The following is a 21,572-nucleotide window of genomic DNA, read 5'->3' on the forward strand; positions in this document are numbered from 1 at the left end:
GTATTCTGGGTTTTTCCTTTTATTATGTGGGTACGTTTGTGTGCGAAATCATTAAAAATCAGAAGGGAAAATAGAAAAAGATCTCTTTTTACAATTTAAAAGGAAAAATTGAAATATATGAAACAGCATCTTACGACAGGACCAGTTTTAAGTTAGTGCGTTCAGGGTAGCAGAAAGAGAATGCCACAGATTCCCAAATATATAAGCTGATGGGTTTAATTAAAAAAAAAAAAAAAAAAAAAACTAACATGGGGTGCCTGTATGGCTCAGTCAGTTAAGCGTCGACTCTGGCTCAGGTCATGATCTCATGGTTTGTGGGTTTGAGCCCCGCGTCAGGCTCTGTTCTGACAGTTCATAGTCTGGAGCCTGCTTCGGATTCTGTGTCTCCCTGCCTCTCTGCCCCTCCCCTACTCACACTCTGTCTCAGAGATCAATAAAATGTGAGTTCTTTATAAAGAACTCGCCAAACTCCACACCCGAAAAACAAATATTCCAGTGAAGAAACGGGCAGAAAACACGAACAGACACTTCTCCAAAGAAGACATCCAGATGGCAAACAGAAACACGAAAAGATGATCAGCGTCACTCATCATCAGGGAAATACAAATCAAAGCCACACTGAGATACCACCTCACGCTGCTCAGAGTGGGTAAAATGAACAAATCAGGAGACTATAGATGCTGGAGAGGATGTGGAGAAACGGGAATCCTCTTAAACTGTCGGTGGGAATGCAAACTGGTGCAGCTGCTCTGGAAAACAGTGTGGAGGTTCCTCAAAAAATTAAAAATAGATCTACCTATGACCCAGCAATAGCATTACTAGGAATTTACCCAAGGGGTACAGGAGTGCTGATGCATAGGGGCACTTGTACCCCAATGTTTATAGCAGCACTTTCATAGCCAAATTATGGAAAGAGCCTAAATGGCCATCAACTGACGAATGGATAAAGAAGATGTGATTTATATATTTAATGGAATACTACTTGGCAATGAGGAAGAATGAAATCTGACCATTTGCAGCAATGTGGATGGAACTGGAGGGTATTATGCTAAGTGAAATAAGTCAGGCAGAGAAAGACAGATACGATGTTTTCACTAATGTGGAGAAACTTAACAGAAGACCATGGGGGAGGGGAAGGGGAAAAAAAAGTTACAGAGAGGGAGGGAGGCAAACCATAAGAAACTCTTAAATACTGAGAACAAATTGAAGATTGATGGAGGTGGGGGAGAGGGGAAAGTGGGTGATGAGCATTGAGGAGGGCACCTGTTGGGATGAGCACTGGCTGTGTATGGAAACCAATTTGACAATAAATTATATGAAAAAAGTAAATAAAATGTTAAGAAAATAATAAAAAAAACTAACATAAAGGAAAAAAGTGTTTACAACAAATGCACTTCTGTTCAAAGCTGCCCGATACCCTACCATTCCTTAAGACTGGATCACGTAAATTTAAGCATATGGCAAACAAACAAATCTGCAGAAAGATGAACAGGTTTTGGAATTATGTCACAAATTACACTGTCATGAGGTTGGAGGGATGAGTGAGCCAAGTTCTCCAGGGACAGATGTTCATTCCGCAGGCAGAGTCGCGAGTGCTCATGAGTTCCCCCCTGACCCACACTTGGAGAGGCTCTAATGACCACAGGCTTGCTACGTGCAGGACAAGCACAGAGTAGGCGCTGGTTGAATACATGAATGAAAAGATGAACCAATGGTAGTGGCAGGCTCCCTGAAAAACACCTCCAGTGGAAGCAAGATGCAGGACAAAGAACCAAGGTCCTGGCATCAGAAAAGCTGGGTTCTAGCTCCAGATCCATCTCTAACTGGCTAAGTGGTCCTGGCCTTTGCTTCCTCAGCACAATGGGAATAATGGTAACAACGCTCTGCCGAATTCTGGTGAGATGATATGGCTGCATCACCGTATATTTATAATAAGAGGAGTCTAGTAGGTGCCTGAGCCTAGGGAAGCTTGACCTAACGTCAGGTAGTCAGTGTGAGAATGGTGAGGTTCCAGGTGCTGGGGCCACCCATGCAATGGCCGTGGCTGCCCTGACGTATTTCAGGAGCGAAGACCTTTCCAAAGGCCCAAGAGATGGCACCTTCACTTGGGTGGATGAGAAGTCAAGGAAGCTACTGAGCGAGGGTCAACGGTAACTCTTGACCGATTAACCGAAGAGAAGAATTTTTAGAAGAGGCTGTGTAAGCCATGGGAACTGGCTCTGTGTGGAACTGAAAGCGTGCCAAACGAGAGGAGGCCTTCCACAATGACATCTGCTGGGACGTGAAACACGCACCTCAGGGATGGTTACCTTGAGGCGACTGTCAGGAGGCAAACGCGAATCATTGACCACCGTGGCTTGCCCAGACTAGTGGCCATCTTCTCTACTTCACAGGCCTTCCATGGGGGCAGCCAGGCAGCCTCCCTCTTGGGACTTCTTCCCCCTGACCTGCTTCCCTGGTATGGTCCTGGCAGCCATCTGGAAGCCTCCTCACAGCTGCACCCTCTCACCTGAGGCCTGTAGCAGCTGGTTCTATTGAGTTTGCCTCTTTTCTTCCCTCCGTGAAAATCCCAGCCCTCTTTCGAGGCCCAGCCTAAATACCACCTCCTCCAGCAGCCTTCTTGTCGTCCTCCCGTCAGCTTTCTCTGGGATTTCTGTAGCCCCGACAAGCAACTCTGGAGTCAAACAGCCATCAAGAGACAAAGGCCTCAGAGAAAAGAACATTGGGAAAAGAGGCTCAATAATGAAAAACAATACAAGTACTGCCCTGCTCTCTCAGGAGATGTTCCTGTGAGGTCCTCGGCCACTGGGTAAGGCCGGCTATCTTGAGGCTGTATGCCGCCCACACAGAGCGAGAAAGGGCTGCCCACGGAGCCCCAGCCCCCTCAACATCTGATTTCAGCTCAAGTGCCGGGGAGTGATGGAGCGTCCAGTCATTTAAGCCCCAGCCACCATCTGGCTTCAATGGCAGGAGGGACTGAATGAGAACTACCTTGCTGAGCTCAGCCCACCTGCAGATCCACCAGAGAGCATACTCAAATGGTGTGTCTGAAGTCACTAAGTTTTAGGACGGCTTGTTTGGAGCAGCAGTGAACTGCTACAGCCCCTAAGGAGCGCTCCTAATGCAACCTTGGGGCCAGACGAGACTTCTCATAGGTGGTGTTCATGTTGAAGCAGAGACCTGGATGAACAATCCAGAGTCTAGCAGAGTTGACGGGATGAAGATGGGAGAAAAGGGAGAGGCTTCCAGGCAGAGGACACAGCCTGTACCAAGGTCCAGAGACAGGAGGGAACGTGGACTGCGAAGATGAGCCCAAACACTGTGTGTGAAGGGTCTGACACGGTGCCTGATGCACAGCTCCTGCCCCTTCTCCAACTAGACCGTGTGCTCCTTGCCAACAGTGGGCTCTGCTTCCTTCTAGAAGCACGGTATTCAGAGGAAATGAAGAGTCCGATCAAGTCACCAGGTGGGGCTGATGTAAAGGGTGACACATTAATTTTTTACTTTCACGCATAATTTTTTTAAAAGGATAACCTTCACAGGTTGTTGGTGCCAATTTCCCCTCGGGAGAGGCTTGTTTAGAAATTAATGGAACCATCTGTTTTCATGCTGCTGAATAGGCACGGATGGCAGAGCTGACAGTGGAGACGGGGCTTTGTGGGGAGTCATAACGGGACCCAGCCCTTCCTTCCTACCTTGAACCATCAACTGGGCTCCCTTGGGCTGCAGTGACCTGCTCCAGCTCTTCTGACTGGGCCAAGAATACCCAACGATGTTCCTGGGGATGCGAGCAAGATGCCAAGGGCTGGTGTGTACTTTATACAATGTAGGAGCCAGCCTGTGGACCCGATGTGACTTTCCAACTAGTTTCATAACCCGTGTTCTTATATCTCGGGTCAGGTATTTTTGCATTTGACAGTCACTGCTCCGTTCTAGGTGACAGGCAGGGGACCAGGAATAACAGTAAATGTCAAAGCACGTGACAGCAGGAACAGCAGGCAGCTGCTAACATTCCCTAGGGACTCCTCTGTGCCAGGCACTGTGCTCACCACTGTGATTCAGGTCCCGTTCATCCTCACAGCCCACTGGAAGGGGAGGGTTGGACCATGTCCCTGCCAGGGACCCCCTCTGACAGTCACAGTCTGAAAATGGCAGCTTAAGTACTAAAGCTTCCGGATCTGGCGGATGACAAATGCCACCCACCAGCGGGCCATCTGCTGAAACGATACCACTGGTCACGAGGAAAATGAGCAGATGGTCAGATCAGGTCAAATTTATCAGCGCTACTAGGAAATAAACCACGAATGTAGGGAATTTGCCATCTACAAAGGGAAGTTTCCGCCTTTCCCCCCAAACGGGGTGCTTTTAAATAAGGTAAAGCCTCACAAGTATCATGTGGCAAAGGCAAGGGGCCTCAGGACTTGCTACTGTTCCCCGAGTTGGCTGGGTCCCCATCATTCAGTGCCTTCTTCTGCATTTCAGCAACAGCCCAGCCTCTAGTCTCTCAGCTCTATCTGTCATTGTGGGCTCCACTCTTGCCCATGAATGTGTTGCCAGTCACAGTTCCCCAATCTGCTCCCTGGAGCTCCCCAGGGCCGAGCTTGCGTATACCTTCCAACACCTGGTAGCTTTTGCCACCAGCTGAGCCCGACCCTGGAACCTCACCCAGTGTGAGGCAGTAAATTATCTGGCTGATCTGTGTTCTAGGTTCCTGGGAGGGAGACTTAGCCTTTCCAAGATCAAGGACTGCCTGTTATTCCCGGTGGGCCCCCTGGACTACACATTAGTTTATGCTAAGGAGGTGACTCATGGTGGCCAGGGGGCAATTTCAGGATGGGGGGCTGGTCGTGCTGGAAAGACCAACCATGTGATTAGAGGGCTGTGGCTTTGAGCAACATAATGCCAGCCTGACCTCTGCGGACATGATGGGGTTGGAGACTGAATCACGGGTCATATGACTAAAACCAATCAATCAAGCCTACATACTGAAATCCAGCGAAGCTGGAGTGAGCCCTCGCTGGTTGGTGATGCATGTCAATAAGCTGGGAGGGTGACACCTCCTTGGGACATGTTCAGGCACCCCCCAGACCTCACCTCTGGGTCTCTTCTTTTCGCTGGTTTGTATTCCTTTATAACAAAACTGTAACAGAAAGTAGAGAAATCTCCTGAGTTCTCTGAGTCATTCTAGCAAATTATTGAACCTGAAGGGTACTGAGAATCCCTTGAATTTGTAACCATCAGGTCACAGTGGGGATGGCCCGGGAACCCTGGAACTTATGTCGGGTGCCTGAATTGAGGACAATGCTCTTAAACTGGGAAATCGGAACTGATGCCAGCGAGTTATTTCTAGAATTGCACTGCTCCAGGCATTGAGGTCACCCAGGCAGTGGCCATGGCTGCCCTGACATACCTCAGGGGGAGACGACCCTTCCAAAGGTCCAAGAAATGACATTTTCACTTTGGTGGATGAGAAGGTAAATAGGCCAGTAAGAGAAGGTAAATGGTAACTTTTTTTCTTGTTTTAATATTTTTATTTATTTTTGAGAAAGAGAGAGGGAGGGAGGGAGAATGCATGCATGTCAGTGGGGAGGGGCAGAGAGAGAAGGGACAGAGGATAGGAAGCAGGCTTCATGCTTATAGCAGTGAACCTGACGTGGGTCTCAAAATCACAAACCCCGAAATCATGACCTGAGACGAAGTAGGATGCTCAACCAACTAAGCCACCCAGGCGCCCCTAAATCTAACTCTCTTGACTAACTGAAAGAGAAGAATTCTAAGAGGTGGCTGTGTGAGCCACAGAAACTGGCTAAGTCTGCAGAATTGAAAAGTCTCAAGAATCAAGAAGAGGTCTGAACGGTCAGATCACAGGTGGTTGTCTTGAGGCAAACGCGTCAGGATGCAAAACTCTATCAGGGATGTGATGGAGGAAACTGGTAATTTAGGTTGATCGCTGATTTCCTGGTACAGAGAAGGTAAAACACAACATGTGCAGATTGCTTTATTTTGATGACAGAAGCCTGAAAGGTGACATTTCTTGCACGTTACCCTCTAGAGAGAGCCCCTATACAAAGACGTTCTCATTGATAAAAGAAGGCAAAATTGGACGGTGCGTATTTCTCTAAGTCTCACTTCAAATGAGACGATCACTGGTGGCACAAAAGTGTCAGTGATTCTGCACCCCCACATTAAAGTCGAGTGCGTGTTTCCAGGGAGAAGTGAGCATTGCCCGCCAAGCGTGTGCCTTCCCATATGGGCTGAGGAAGGTACGAGAAGCAAGTTTTGGGGGCGGCAGCAGTAAATCACAGAACTGCTCTCCGAACTCCGAAAACGTAAACAACGCTTTCTCCACGCTGGGGCATCCAAACCCACAAAAACACGCCCTTGCTCTTGGCTGCCTGAGAAACGATCACCTTCTCATCTGCTTGCACGAGAAGCTCGCCAGGCCCGCTCCCCTTCACTCTGCACGCGTTAAGTCCCAGACCCTTAAACGGTCAGCTGAGAGTCTATGAAGCCTCCTCCAGTTACCCCAAGCCTCTCCCAGGGCTGCTTCCTGTGCCTCCAACGACAAACCTCATCCCTGCCACACGGCCACATCGCTATCATCCCGCAGGCCACCTGTGCACACCAGTGTCAGGAATGCAAAGACACAGTAGGCGCTCAACGAGGGCATACTTAAGTCCGACAGCAATCTGGGAAGTGCAGTCAGAAGGCTCAACAAAGACCCTTCATTATTTTAGATTCCGGAGGGGCTCCTTGTTACTGTTCCTCACAGCACAACACGGGAGAAACATCAGACTCGGTTCTTTTTTGGAAACACGTCTGAAGTCTACTTCCAAGGGAGTCTGATTTCTGTATGACAGTGCTTCAACTACAAAGCCCAGTAAAGCGGGCACAGACATCACAGGAATTTGGAAAATGGGAGAAGGCTACAGGGGGTTGGGAGACAGATGTCAATGTTAGCAGAAGGGAAAAAACCCACTAATAATTAGAAATGCCCCACAGTGTGCAGGGCTGTGGATACGCTGGAGGGTCTCAGGCAGAAGAAGCAGGAGGGGCCCTTCAAGGAGGATGTAGGAGGGAACTGGGTGGGGTAGGGGTGAGTACAGAAGGGAGAACTTGGGGGTAGAGAATGAGTGCAGGAGGGGACTCCGCGGGGCAAGGGGGAGGCTACCCAGCAAATTCCTTGTAATCATATGACTCATTAACAGCAGGGTCTGGGGAGGTCACTTTTTTTTTTCTTGGAATACCTACTGCGTCAGGCACATTATCTCAGTCAATCTCTACAACTCTCCCTGAGGGGTATTCATTATCAACCCCACTGTCTAGATGAGGAAGCAAAGAAATGAATTCAATTATGTTGGACCCAAAGCTTATCCTCTTTGTCACTACATCAAAGCCACTGATCATCATTTAACCGTATTTCCTTGGCAAGCAACGACCCACAACATCTAACACACACATGCATCACTGAAGACTTAGCAAGTAACACCCAGGGAATATTTGCCCAAAGAATAGCGCCCAAAGTGATTAAGTCCACGCATCGGGCTTCTTAGGAAAGGACCTAAAAGCCAACTTGTAGTATCTTAGGCATCCTCTGTGACAAGCCTGTCAGGGTCTATAGACAGAGCATGGGCCGAAGGATGCCAGTCAGTGGAGACACACATGTAGCCACCTTGCTCCCGCCAAGCATGTCTCAGCTTGTGGCCAATGCTTCAGGTCATTCACTGAAAACTGTTCCACTCTCATGTCCAGCCACCATTTTCAAGCAGGTGATGTCATTATAAAGCTTACAGTGCTCACTACATACACCCCCAACCGTGAGTTTCTTGGTATAGAACAGAATTCCACATGGAGCTCTGAACTTGTAGTCCAAGTAGATGGGCTAATATCTTAAAAACCCAGAAAACGTGGAGCACCTGGGTGGCTCAGCCGGTTAAGCATCCAACTCTTGGTTTTGGCTCAGGTCATGATCTCTGAGTTCATGAGATTGAGCCCCACGCCGGACTCTGTGCTGATAGGGTGCTGGAGCCTGCTTGGGATTCTTTCTCTCCCTCTCTCTCTCTGCCTCTCTCTCAAAAAAAAAAAAAAAAAAAAAAAAAAAAAAAAAAAAAAAAACACGTTAAAATAGCCCCCAGAAAATTCCTAATTCCAATTACTCTGCTGGGAATAAAAGCCTCTCAGGTCAGGGGGAGACATGTGGCACTCAGCCCTGGAGAAAAGACAACCCAGAACTGGGTCTGGAAGGCAAATCCTGGCTTCTCCAGTTTGGGGCGGGTGCAAAAGGGGCTGGTCCAACTCAGAGGCAACTATCATTCATCCATCAGTCAAAAGGGTGTTCTTGTTCTTGAGGTTCGACCTCGCCATTTCAGCAACGAGACTTATTTTTTGTCCAGAACGCTGGGAACAACTTGAGGGCAATGGCTGGCTCTCAATATTTTTAGCATCCCAAGAATTAGGCTCTTAATAGTTGCCAGATACATGACGGGTCAAAGTGCACACAGAAAACCCAAGTCTAAGATAGTGTGCATGGTGCTACAGAAGCGGTGTTTCGGAACTCTGGTGGGGTTATCATCCCCACTACTCACAACAAAACCCAACCTCTGTACAGTGGGAGGAGACCAGTCACAACACAGTCTAGTCTATCCTCCCACCCTGATGGCCCCACTTTCAGCACATTCCATATACACCAGACTGCATGCTATTTTCTAAAGGTATCACAATCCTTTCATAACCCCACGTACACCTTTGCATATGCTGTTCCTTCTTCCTGGCACGCCCCTGACCGCCCTTATGTACCAGGTAATTTCTTTTTGTGAGACCAACTTGGCACATGTCGCCTCTCTCCTGCAACTTTCCTCGACCTCTCTCCAGCCTTTGCTTTGGGCAGTCGGCCTGTGCTTTCACAGGGTGCAGGCTCCGTCCTGACTCCACGTCCACCTCTTCTGTGACGTGGGACAACTCACCTAACCAGTCTCAGTTTCCACATCTGTCCAGTGGGAACCTTCTCACACCACGGGATTTTTATGATGATCAAATATCAAGAGGATATGAGGTGTAAGGGGTGACACAGAGTCAGCGCTCAGTAACTGTGAGCTCTGAGAGGACCCATTTGTGATTCTGCCTCTTAATCTAGAGTCGTCCCTGCTGCACCATGTTGTTCATGTAAAGACCTTAGAAATGCAACAAAGCACACTAAAAAGAATAGATACATAATATGGATTTCTGTAGCCTATAGGCAAGTATCCCATACAAATCTCTCCAGTCAGTAAACCCACAACTGAGTCTGCTTAAGTGAGGACCCATTAAGTTCAGATGGACTGTGTGGAGGCAGTTGCTAGAAGGTACCAAGAGCAGGAGGAGCCTCCGACCTTCTCACAATGTACGTGATGGTTTCACAAGTAAAATAATCACCCTGACACAAGTATCAACCCTGAAAGATGGCATGCTGTCACCATCTCTGGTCGCTTAGTAGCTGGGTGATACCTCTGGCTGTGGAAACATTCTACCTGCAAACTGGTAAGGGAGATTTCCATATTAAACGACTGTCCCCAAGGCAACAGAAGCACATGCCGTGGGTGACCTTGCATCACATTTTGCTTTGGACTTGAGAACCGGGAATGGAAATAACATTCACTGGAAAACAACAGAGCTTTGCTTTGCGCAAGCTGGGAGTCACCACCGAGCAGGTGCCAGGCAGTATTAGTTTTTATTCCTGCAAACACCACACAATGTTCTTCTTTCCCAAGGACGCTTGCCTACACCTTCTGTCATGGAAAATGCAACTTCTCAATAAGGCTTCATTATGTAGGTCTCTTGGTTTTCCTCTTAAAGGTCCCTGGGAAGGCCAATCAAAGATTATTTCCCATCTTGGCGTGGGAAATCACATACAATCAACCGAGAACTGGAAGAGTTTTCCTTGGAGGAACACAACAAGGAGGAATGTGCCATGGCTTCTCAGTGGCCCTAGGTGAGCCCCTGGAATCCTGAACTGTACCTTGGGGTTTCCTCCACCTTCTTTGGCTGCATACAGCATCTGGAGGGCAGATTCTGCAAGTGTCTTGGTCTGGTCCAGCACAGTCATCTGCTGCTGATGGTCCAGAATCTTGGAGGCGACACCAACTGCGGCCAAGATCAGGGGCTCGAAGTAGCTTGCCAGCTGTGTCACCTTTTAAGACAAAAAAAAAAAAACAAAAAAAAAACGCCACAGATACATCACGTAATCACATGTGTCTCCTTTAGGGGTCGCACTGGTGGGGAGGGGACTGGGATGATGCACAGGGAGAGACAGACGTGCTGAAATTTGCTTTTTACACAGGCTGCGACTTACTTTTTGTTTTTTTTCTATTATTTAATATAATTCACTATCATGCATTACAGTCATCATGTTACACATTAGACCCTCCGAACTTATTCATCACTCAATTTTACTTTTAGAAGCACTTGCTCATTAATGAACTCTTGCTTGGATGTTACTTCCTCTGGGGAGCTCTTCATCTCGTCTCTCATCAAGGCCCAAGTGTTAAGGAATTTGTTTCGTGATCCTGAGTTGGGCGTGAGCATTTTACAAATCTCACAAACTGTCAAGCTTTCAAAAGAACCAAAGAGGAGCATCTTAGGAACTCAGAAGAAAGGGGGACAGGAGCGGAGCAAGGGACCAAGGACCGCTGAGAAAAGAAGCCTGAGAGCAAAGGCTTTCGAGGAAGCCAATCCAACTGCTCTCTACCTGGAGCATTGTTGCCCTAACCATAGATTTGGAATAAAAGCAAAAATGATTTCACATTGCCCTAGATGTTCTGTTTGTGATTAGTCTAGTCCAGGAGAAGAAAAAAGCCTAGCCGGATGGCTAACCACCATTCCTGCTTAGGCCTCTCCAGTACGTAACGTCATGTTGCTTCTGTGCTCATGAGAACCCAACCACTGGGTGCCGCAGAGCCATATTTATTTATTTTTACTTACTTACTTCTTTAATTAATCTATTTTATTTTTTATTAATCTTTAATGTTTTATTTTTTTGAGAGACAGAAAGTGAGAGTGTGTGAGTGGGGAGGCAAGGGAAGGGCAGAGAGAAAGGGAGTCACAGAATCCAAAGCAGGCTCCAGGCTCCGAGCTGTCAGCACAGAGTTCGATGCAGGGCTAAAACCTACACACACGAGATCATGACCTGAGCCAAAGTCGGACGCTCAACTGACTGGGCCACCAGACGCCCCTCACAGGCATTACTGGGAATATCCCACACGCGAGGCTTTCTACTAACAGCTCACCAAGCTTCATCTAATCCCCACAACAATCCTACCAGGTAGATACAAATGAAGAAACCAAGGCTTAGGTGGGTGGAGTAACTTGTTTGACCTCAAGCAGCTAAGACAAGGAGCTGTGAAAGGAATCCCATGTCCCAGACCACAGTCCAGATTCCCACCTTCTGCTCTACTGTTGGCTACTTCTCTTTTTTAGTTCAGCTCTGCTATGGTTGTAATATTGGATTTTAGAAGTTTATTGTTGGGGCACCTGGGTGGCTCAGTCGGTTGAGCGACTGACTTCAACTCAGGTCATGATCTCACGGTTTGTGAGTTCGAGCCCCGCGTCGGGCTCTGTGCTGACAGCTCGGAGCCTGGAGCCTGCTTCTGATTCTGGGTCTCCCTCTCTCTGCCCCTCCCCCACTCATGCTCTGTCTCTGTCTCAGAAATAAACATTAAAAAAAAAAAAAGAACTTAAAATCTCAACACCCCCCAAACTGAATAATCCAATTAAAAAATGGGCAGAAGGTACGAATAGATATTAAAAAAAAAAAAAAAGAAGTTTATTGTTTGTTTTTTAATGTTTATTTATTTTTGAGACAGAGAGAGACAGAGCATGAGCGGGGAAGGGGCAGAGAGAGAGGGAGACACAGAATCCGAAGCAGGCTCCAGGTTCTGAGCTGTCAGCACAGAGCCCAACGCGGGGCTTGAACTCGTCAACCGTGAGATCATGACTTGAGCCGAAGTCGGGCGCTCGATGGACTGAGCCACCCAGGCGCCCCATATTGTTTGTTTGTTTTTTAAAAAGTTTGAGAGAGGGAGACAGAAAGCGAGCACACACACACATGTGAGTTTAAGAGGGGCAGAGAGAAAGGGAGAGAGAGAAGCCCAAGCAGGCTCCCTGATGTCAGCGTGGAGACAGACATGGGGCTTGATCTCACAAACCTGGGAGATCATGACCAAAGCCGAAATTAAGAGTCAGACGCTTTAACAACTGAGCCACCCAGGCGCCCCAGAAGTTTCTTGTTTGGTATTTGCTGCTCTGTAAGGCATTTAAAATAAAGTTCCAGACTAATACAGCAATACCCACTTGCCTAGCATCCGGAATGCCAGAGTTGAACATTTCACCGTACTTGCTTCAGATACCACCATCTACTTCCACTCGGAAAAAACACAATGGCACTGACCACACTTTTCTGTTCCACTCCTCATTGTGCATGCCAATTACTAACTGATAAGTTAGCTCCGTCAAGTGTATGTGAGTTCAGACATCTAGCCAGCAATTTCCCTTAATGCTTCTTCCCATTATGTGGAGGAATAATGAGTGTGAGGAGGACGGAGCAAAGAAGGCCACTCCTGAGCTGTGCAGTCACTGGGTCAGAAATGAAGCAGGGGGCAGGGGTTCATGCAGTTGGTGGTGGCTGGGCCAAGGTGGGAGTCCAAAATATTAAAGGTCATTAGAGCTCACAGTGAGACGGACCATCAGCCAGCAGTAAACGTACATTTGCTCTTTTACTCTCGATTACAGTTCTCTTTAATCAGATGGTTTCAAAGCGCTTCCGCAGGGCTGCTGCTGGCCTTTGTGATGCTTTGGATGAATTTTAAAGGGGCTCCCTAGGGGCGCCTGGGTGGCGCAGTCGGTTAAGCGTCAGACTTCAGCCAGGTCACGATCTCGCGGTCCGTGAGTTCGAGCCCCGCGTCAGGCTCTGGGCTGATGGCTCAGAGCCTGGAGCCTGTTTCCGATTCTGTGTCTCCCTCTCTCTCTGCCCCTCCCCCGTTCATGCTCTGTCTCTCTCTGTCCCAAAAATAAATAAACGTTGAAAAAAAAAATTTAAAGGGGCTCCCTATCTGTGGGTCAGACATGATTGATTCCAAGGCACATGACTCGACTAGATTTTGGCCCCACTCTCTGCTTTGCCCGAACACCTTTGTGTAAGACCCAGCTTGCACAACTCCAGGTATCAGCCCTACACATTTGCATTGGATTTCACCCTCATCCCCTAGTAGGGTACTGGGGTCACCACCAAGGTGAACCACAGTGCACTAATGGGTCATCAGGGGGCAGGACTCAGGATGGGTCCTGTATGTACTAGAGGAATCAAGGTGTTTAGTGCATTAGAATCTAACATGCTTTGTAGATTCTATTTATTTATTATTTATTTTCATTTGTTAATTTGATTCTTTTGTTTTTAATTTAAGTTTATTTATTTATTTGGAAAAGAGGGAGAGAGAGAATCCCAAGCAGGCTTCACCCTGTCAGCATAGAGCCCAATGTGGGGCGTGATCTCACGAACCACGAGATCATGGCCCGAGTCGAAATCAAGAATCAGATGCTTAACTGACTGAGCCACCCAGGAGCCTCTGTTTTTTTAATTTTAAAAGTACATTTCATCACTGTGACTGCAAAATGTCAAGGGCTGCTGTGTGTGGAGAGTAATTCAATACAACTGAGCCGGTGCCCTCACGCAGGCACTATGGCTGGGTGATGGAGAGAAGGCTCCGGTTTCAGAAGCCGCTGGATCTGAATCCTGTCAATTCCTTAAATGAGAAATCTTAGGCAATCTGCTTCCTATTACCAAACTTCTGTTTCCTCCTCTATAAAACGGGGATAATAATAGCACTAACCTCCAAATGATTGTTAGAAGGATTAAATTAGCATACATAACAGTACGTAGCACAATGCCTGCCATGGAGTAGGCACTTGATAAATGCCACATGTCCTTATTCTTCATGTATTGTGGACAAAGGTTTTTGAAAGGATGTGCTTTTCCCTGTATTTAGGGAGCTTAGCAAAGACTCTAACATCTTCTGTTCTCGAGACAGGGCAGAGGAAATATCCTTACCTGGGGTAGCACCGAAATTAAAATAACACAGAATTTTGAGTATTTGTTACATGACGTGGATTCCTTAGGCCTAGGGTGGCAGAGTGGGTTGAGCGGTGGCCCAAAATAGATATGACCATGTCCAAATCCCTGGAACCTGTGAGTGCGACCTTACTGGGGGGAAAAAAAGGTCTCTGCAGATGTATCTAAGGATCTTAAGATGAGGTCATCCTAGCTTGCTTGGGTGGGTCCTAAATCTACTAAAAAATATTCTAGGGGCGCCTGGGTGGCGCAGTCGGTTAAGCGTCCGACTTCAGCCAGGTCACGATCTCGCGGTCCGTGAGTTCGAGCCCCGCGTCGGGCTCTGGGCTGATGGCTCAGAGCCTGGAGCCTGTTTCCGATTCTGTGTCTCCCTCTCTCTCTGCCCCTCCCCCGTTCATGCTCTGTCTCTCTCTGTCCCAAAAATAAATAAACGTTGAAAAAAAAAATTAAAAAAAAAAAAATTCTAATAAGAGCCAGAAGAAGGGAAGACAAAGAAAAGAGCAGGAGACAATGTGACCAGAGAGGCAGACACTGGCAGGATATGGTCAAAGAACACGAAGAGCCACCAGCAGTCAGAAGAGCAAAGAAGTGGGGCGCCTGGGTGGCTCAGTTAAGCGTCTGACTCTTGGTTTCGGCTCAGGGCATGATCTCATGGTTTCCTGAGTCTGAGCCTTACATTGAGCTCTGTGCTGATGGTGCACAGCCTTCTTGGGGTTCTCTCTCCCTCTCTCTCTCTCTCTCTCTCTCTCTCTGTCCCTCCCCTACTGGTGCTGTCTCAGTCTCTCTCAAAATCAATAAACTTAAAAAGAAAAGGTAAAAAAAAAAAAAAAAATAACAAGAAGAGTAAAGAATGGATTCTCCCCTAGAGCCTCCAGAAAGAGTCTGGCCCTGCTGAGACCTTGAATTTAGACTTCTGCGAGAGATTCAACTTCTGTTGGTGTGAGTCACCCAGTTCTTAGGAATTTGTTATAGCAGCTCCAAGGAACTAATACGCATGGGTTCTGAGAGCTTGCGTTTATCACTCCCAAGTGAAGCTGACCCGGGAACTCCACCAGGGTGTCTCAACGAAGAACTGGAACCATGTAGGTATCAACTCTCAGTCCAAGACTCTTGTGGAAGGAGGGCCGAGGCTTCCTTTGTCCAGAACTCTCTTTTGGCAAGTGAGACTGGGTTAGCCCAAGGACCGAGAGTAAATGTGCCACTCAAGTGACACAATATATTACCTTTCTTTTGATATCGCCCACCGACACAGGAATTAATCTTCCAGACTAACAACAATACCTGCAGGGACAAGATTTGTTGTCCTCCAAGTCTAGATAGATTCTCTTTTCTTTTTTAAAACATTTTTTCATGTTTATTTTTGAGAGAGAGAGAGAGAGAGAGAGAGAGAGAGAGGGCAAGCGCACAAGTGGGGGGGAGGGGGGGATGGGCAGAGAGAGAGGGAGACACAGAATCCGAGGCAGGCTCCAGGCTCTGAGCGGTCACCACAGAGCCCCATGCGGGGCTCAAAGTGGGGAATGGTGAGATCATGACCTAGGCTGAAGTTGGATGCTTAACTGACTGAGCCACCCAGGCACCCCTAGAAAAATTTTCTTACAAAGTTCTGACCGGAATCAAAAGTCACCGCTGAAGTGAAGTCTGGTGTCTGTGCCAAACTCAGTTCCCCGTGGCCGGCACCATTCAAGCAGTGGCTCCAGTCCCCCGGCTGGCAGAGATCCGGCCTCCAGACCAGCCTCCCCTCCCGGCTCCTCCAGGCTCCTCTCCTGTGTGAAGAGGTTCACACAGGTGGACAAGCCCTCTTCTCATTATAAAGGCACTCAGCTGAGAAATGAAATTTGCCACATTTGAAAGCGTAGAGGGACCCTGGTCATTTTTAAATCTCAAAAACCTGCCCTTAGAACCAGCAGGAAGCTAAGTAGCCCTTCCCCTGTTTCATGATGTGAAAAAGCAACAATATTGATTTTCTAAAATCAATACCTGCTGAAAAGATTTTGGCTACCGAGTTCTCTTGATAGGCACACCGATACTGACGGTCACACTGATAAATGCTCGGAAACCCTGGAGGCGGTTCCAAATCCAATTTTTGCCCTCTCTCTGCTGAGGAGGCCCTCTCTCTGTCCAGCAGGCTGCTGGACAAGGCACTTCAAAGATTTGCAAAATGAGTCCCAAACAGGCAAAATATCATTCAGCCTTTAGACAACGCGGGTATGAGCTCTCAGTTGAAGGGCTCCTTTGGACTGGCTGTCCAGCGAGGCCTGGCTGTTCAAGATGAAGTCTGCAAGGCTGCTTTGCTCCCTCATGTGTGAAAACAGGCACTCTATTAGAAGCCATGGGAGAACAATGTACCCCTATACACATGAGAATGAGGCCAGCCAGCCAGGGACAAATGGTGGCAGAGAGCAGACTAGGGACATCAACTTTAGTCTCTGGCTTATCCAGGGGAGGTCAAGCGCAACATGGGACTGTCATGTCTTGTTGGCTGGCAAGTCTGACCATAACCAGAAAGACTTCACTCTAATTTCCGTCTGGATTCTAGCGGAAAACAGATCCTGTAACGGTCAGTGATCAATGACTGCCCCACACCCATCTCTCACGCACGCCCCCAGCAGGGTCCATTACCTTGTGTCCTAGCTGCGCTGCTTCCCCCCGAGCTGCTGTGGCAATGGGATCGATGAGGTGCCCGATTTCCTGGACCACTGAAGTCAGCTGCTCTTGTAGGGCCTGATAAGGAGAGAGGGCTGTCAAATTCCCCCGATGGTAGTTTACCACGTAGCCACACGGATTTATAAAGGCCCGTACGAAAGACATGGGAGGCCATGAGAAATGGATATCAAAATATCCACTCTATCTGTAGTGGATAAAAGCTCACTTGGGTGAGCCACACAGCCACCAGTCCACCCTGCCCTGCCCGGGGACCCTCAGCTCCCCTGGGCCACAGCCGCCCACACTTCTATCCAGGGATGACACGAGGCAGGCCCCAAGGACACTTTTTCTACCAGCTCTTGCTCACTCACACCAACCACAGTGTTGAGTGCTGTTGCCAGTATCTTTACTTTGGGTTATTCAGCACAATTACTGGAAATAAAAAACATTTCCCTTCCGGGAAGGAAGACAATTTTATCCAAATGGGGAGAGCTACTCCTGGAGCCTCGGGGAAACCTCTAGGTGGCTGAGTCCTCAAAACTAGGAACTCCTTAAGGAAGGGGCGGGGGACAAGAAGGGTGATGTGAAAATGACATCAGCTCTCAGAAAGCAGGACCATTTCCTAGACAGGACACGGTGAAAATGCCAGATGAGTAAACTGCTGCGCTCAGCTCAGGCTCTCAGGGCATTGTTTTTGGTGATGTGGATGCCATTGTTAAAAATGGCTTTTGAGAGAAGAATTGGACTCGTGCTGTCAAGATATGGGGCAAAGTATCTGGATGATGAGGCCACACGATGGAGATGGGGAATTCCAAGCTGGTCACTGGCAGCTAGTGGCAGGAAAGGTCAGATTTGTAGGATTCTTCCTAGGAGCTTCACTTGGTAAGACTCAGCGTTAATATATCAGGACACTGGACATCTCAGGTCAGCACATGCTGGCATGGAATAGGGTACTTCCTGGCAAAGTGACGATGTCCTGCTTGTTGGAAAAGAAAGTCTGGCCCAGGCAGCTTCCCCTCTGAACAATGCTGCATACTGCCTGGGGCCTTTGAGCAGGGGTTACTCAATGAGAAGAGCAGTGTAGTATGCTAAAGTGAAAAGAAAATCCTGGAGGGAAAAATGGAAAAACAGGGGCAGACGTGCAAAGAAACCTTCAAACTTCCAAGGGTCTTATGTAGCTCATTATCATCTTTCTGCTCATAATGTGATTATAGTCAAGAATGCAGGAACATTCCAGCAATGTTATCTTATTACAGATGGCTTCTTAAAATAAACATGATATAAGTATGGAGCACATATAGTTCAAAGGGAGGGATTTTCTTCCTAGGGAGGAAGTGAAGACAGAGGACAAGCTTTGGGACGGGTGGTGAAAGGCAGGGCGAGGGTGGGGGTTCCAAGGTGCTGGTCATCTTTGATACTTGATCTAGGTGCTAAGGGCTATACTCAGTTGGTGATAATTCATTAAGCCACACACTTATGATGTGCACACTTTTCTGTATGCATATCCCCCCTTTAAGTAACAGGTTGACAGTAATTCTAACATTCTGCACAGGGTAAGAATATTTCTTCTTTCTTTTCTTGGCATTGAGGGAGGAGGGTAAAGCTGAAGTACAATCGACAGCTCTAGTAAAAAAAAAAAATGAACAAGACCAACTCTGGGCCTACCACTTAGAGACAGCAGGCAAAGTTCATTGTTGATGAATTTGGTGGCAGTGAGGGACACATCAGTAAACAGACCATCCATATTTTATTAAGCACTTCCTGAGTGTTGGCAGTTTTGACACAGAGAGAAGGATGTATAAATCAAGGGTCTTTGAGCAGGTTAACGGGAAAAAAAAAATCACAGAAGCTAAGTAGGAAAATACTATTCTCAGCTTTGGAAAAATTGGCAAAAGCAGGCCAAATGGCTCTATGAACACCAGAGAAGGGAAGGAAAAATACGATAAAAACCGAGAGGGAGGCAAATCATAAGAGACTCTTAAATACAGAGACAAACAGGGTTGCTGTAGGGGAGGCAGGTGGGGGGTGGGTTAAATGGGTGATGGGCATTAAGAAGGACACTTGTTGGGATGAGCACTGGGTGCCCTAGGTAAGACATCAATCACTGGGTTCTGATTTTTTTTTTTTTTAATATGAAATTTACTGTCAAGTTGGTTTCCATACAACACCCAGTGCTCATCCCAACAGGTGTCCTCCTCAATGCTCATCACCCACTTTCCCCACCCTCCCACCCCCATCAACCCTCAGTTTATTCGCAGTTTTTAAGAGTCTCTTATGGATTGGCTCCCTCCCTCTCTAACTTTTTTTTCCCTTCCCCTCCCCCATGATCTTCTGTTAAGTTTCTCAGGATCCACATAAGAATGAAAACATATGGTATCTGTCTTTCTCTGTACGACTTATTTCACTTAGCCTAACACTCTCCATTTCCATCCACGTTGCTACAAAAGGCCATATTTCATCCCTTCTCATTGCCATTCCATTGTGTATATAAACCACAATTTCTTTATCCATTCATCAGTTAATATATCATCAGTTGATGGACATTTAGGCTCTTTCCATAATTTGGCTATTGTTGAAAGCGCTACTATAAACAGTGGGGTACAAATGCCCCTGTGCATCAGCACTCCTGTATCCCTTGGGTAAATTCCTAGCAGTGCTATTGCTGGGTCATAGGGTAGATCCATTTTTGAATTTTTGGAGAAACCTCCACACTGTTTTCCAGAGCAGCTGCACCAGTTTGCATTCCCACCAACAGTGCAAGAGGGTTCCCGTTTCTCCAAATCCTCATCAGCATCTATAGTCTCCTGATTTGTTCATCTTGGCCACTCTGACTGGAGTGAGGTGGTATCTCAGTGTGGTTTTGATTTGTATTTCCCTGATGAGGAGCGACGTTGAGCATCTTTTCATGTGCCTGTTGGCCATCTGGATGTCTTCTTTAGAGAAGTGTCTATTTATGTTTTCTGCCTATTTCTCCACTGGATTATTTGTTTTTCGGGTGTGGAGTTTGGTGAGTTCTTTATAGATTTTGGATAATAGCCCTTTGTCTGATATGTCATTTGCAAATATCTTTTCCCTATCCGTTGGTTGCCCTTTAGTTTTGGTGATTGTTTCTTTGCAGTGCAGAAGCTTTTTATCTTCATGAGATCCCAATAGTTCACTTCTGCTTTTAATTCCCTTGCCTTTGGAGACGTGTCAAGTAAGAAATTGCTGCGGTTGAGGTCAGAGAGGTTTTTTCCTGCTTTCTCCTCTAGGGTTTTGATGGTTTCCTGTCTCACATTCAGGTCCTTCATCCATTTTGAGTTTATTTTTGTGAACGGTATTAGAAAGTGGTCTAGTTTCATTCTTCTGCATGTTGATAATCCAGTTCTCCCAGCACCATTTGTTAAAGAGACTGTCTTCTTTCCATTGGATATCCTTTCCTGCTTTGTTAAAGATTAGTTGGCCATACTTTTGTGGGTCCGATTCTGGAGTCTCTATTCTATTCCATTAGTCTGTGTGTCTGTTTTTGTGCCAATACCATGCTATCTTGATGATTACAGCTTTGTACTAGAGGCTAAAGTCTGGGATTGTGATGCCTCCTGCTTTGGTCTTCTTCTTCGATATTACTTTGGTTATTCGGGCCTTTTGTGGTTCCATACAAATTTTAGGATTGCTTGTTCTAGCTTCGAGAAGAATGCTGGTGCAATTTTGATTGGGATTGCATTGAATGTGTAGATAGCTTTGGGTAGTATTGACATTTTGACAATATTTATTCTTCCAATCCATGAGCACGGAATGTTTTTCCATTTCTTTGTATCTTCTTCAATTTCCTTCATAAGCTTTCTATAGTTTTCAACATACAGATCTTTCACATCTTTGGTTAGGTTTATTCCTAGGTATTTTATGATTCTTGGTCCAATTGTGTATGGGATCAGTTTCTTTGTCTTTCTGTTGCTTCATTATTAGTGTATAAGAATGCAACTGATTTCTGTACATTGATTTTGTATTTTGAAACTTTGCTGAATTCATGTATCAGGTCTAGCAGACTTTTGGTGGAGTCTATCGGATTTTCCATGTATAATATCATGTCACCTGCAAAAAGTGAAAGCTTGACTTCATCTTTGCCAATTTTGATGCTTTGATTTCCTTTTGTTGTCTGATTGCTGATGCCAGCACTTCCAACACTATGTTAAACAACAGTGGTGAGAGTGGACATCCCTGTTGTGTTCCTGATCCCAGGGGGAAAGCTCTCAGTTTTTACCTGTTGAGGATGATGTTAGCTGTGGGCTTTTCATAAATGGCTTTTGTGATGTTTAAGTATGTTCCTTCTATCCCCACTTTTTTGAGGGTTTTTATTAAGAAAGAATGCTGAGTTTTGTCAAATGCTTTTTCTGCATTGACAGGATCATATGGCTTTTATCTTTTCTTTTATTAATGTGATGTATCACACTGATTAATTTGCAAATGCTGAACCAGACCTGCAGCCCAGGAATGAATCCCACTTGACCATGGTGAATAATTCTTTTTATATGCTGTCGAATTTGATTTGCTAGTATCTTGTTGAGAATTTTTGCATCCATATTCATCAGGGATATTGGCCTATAGTTCTCTTTTTTTGCCAAGTCTCTGTCTGGCTTAGGAATCAATGTAATGTTGGCTTCATAGAATGAGTCTAGAAGTTTTCCTTCCCTTTCTATTTTTTGGAACACCTTGAAAAGGACAGGTATTATCTCTGCTTTCAACGTCTGGTAGAACTCCCCTGGGAAGCCATCTGGTCCTGGACTCTTATTTGCTGGGGATTTTTGATAACCGATTCAGTTTCTTTGCTGGTTATGAATCTGTTCAAGTTTTC

General features: G+C 46.6%; 1 protein-coding gene across 13 annotated transcripts in view; it reads right to left on the reverse strand.

Moving 5' to 3' along the window:
* Nucleotides 1–21,572, reverse strand: part of TLN2 (talin 2) — a 437,549-nt gene that overhangs the window by 64,014 nt on the left and 351,963 nt on the right. For all 13 annotated transcript variants that reach the window (XM_045449534.1, XM_045449533.1, XM_045449530.1 and 10 more), the window contains 2 exons: nt 16,718–16,819; nt 9,995–10,165 (listed from right to left, as the gene is read on the reverse strand). In XM_045449534.1, the coding sequence (XP_045305490.1) occupies nt 9,995–10,165; nt 16,718–16,819 (273 nt within the window). The remainder of the gene's footprint in view (nt 1–9,994; nt 10,166–16,717; nt 16,820–21,572) is intronic.

The sequence above is a fragment of the Leopardus geoffroyi genome, chromosome B3 (assembly GCF_018350155.1).
Source record: "Leopardus geoffroyi isolate Oge1 chromosome B3, O.geoffroyi_Oge1_pat1.0, whole genome shotgun sequence".
Lineage (NCBI taxonomy): Eukaryota > Metazoa > Chordata > Mammalia > Carnivora > Felidae > Leopardus > Leopardus geoffroyi.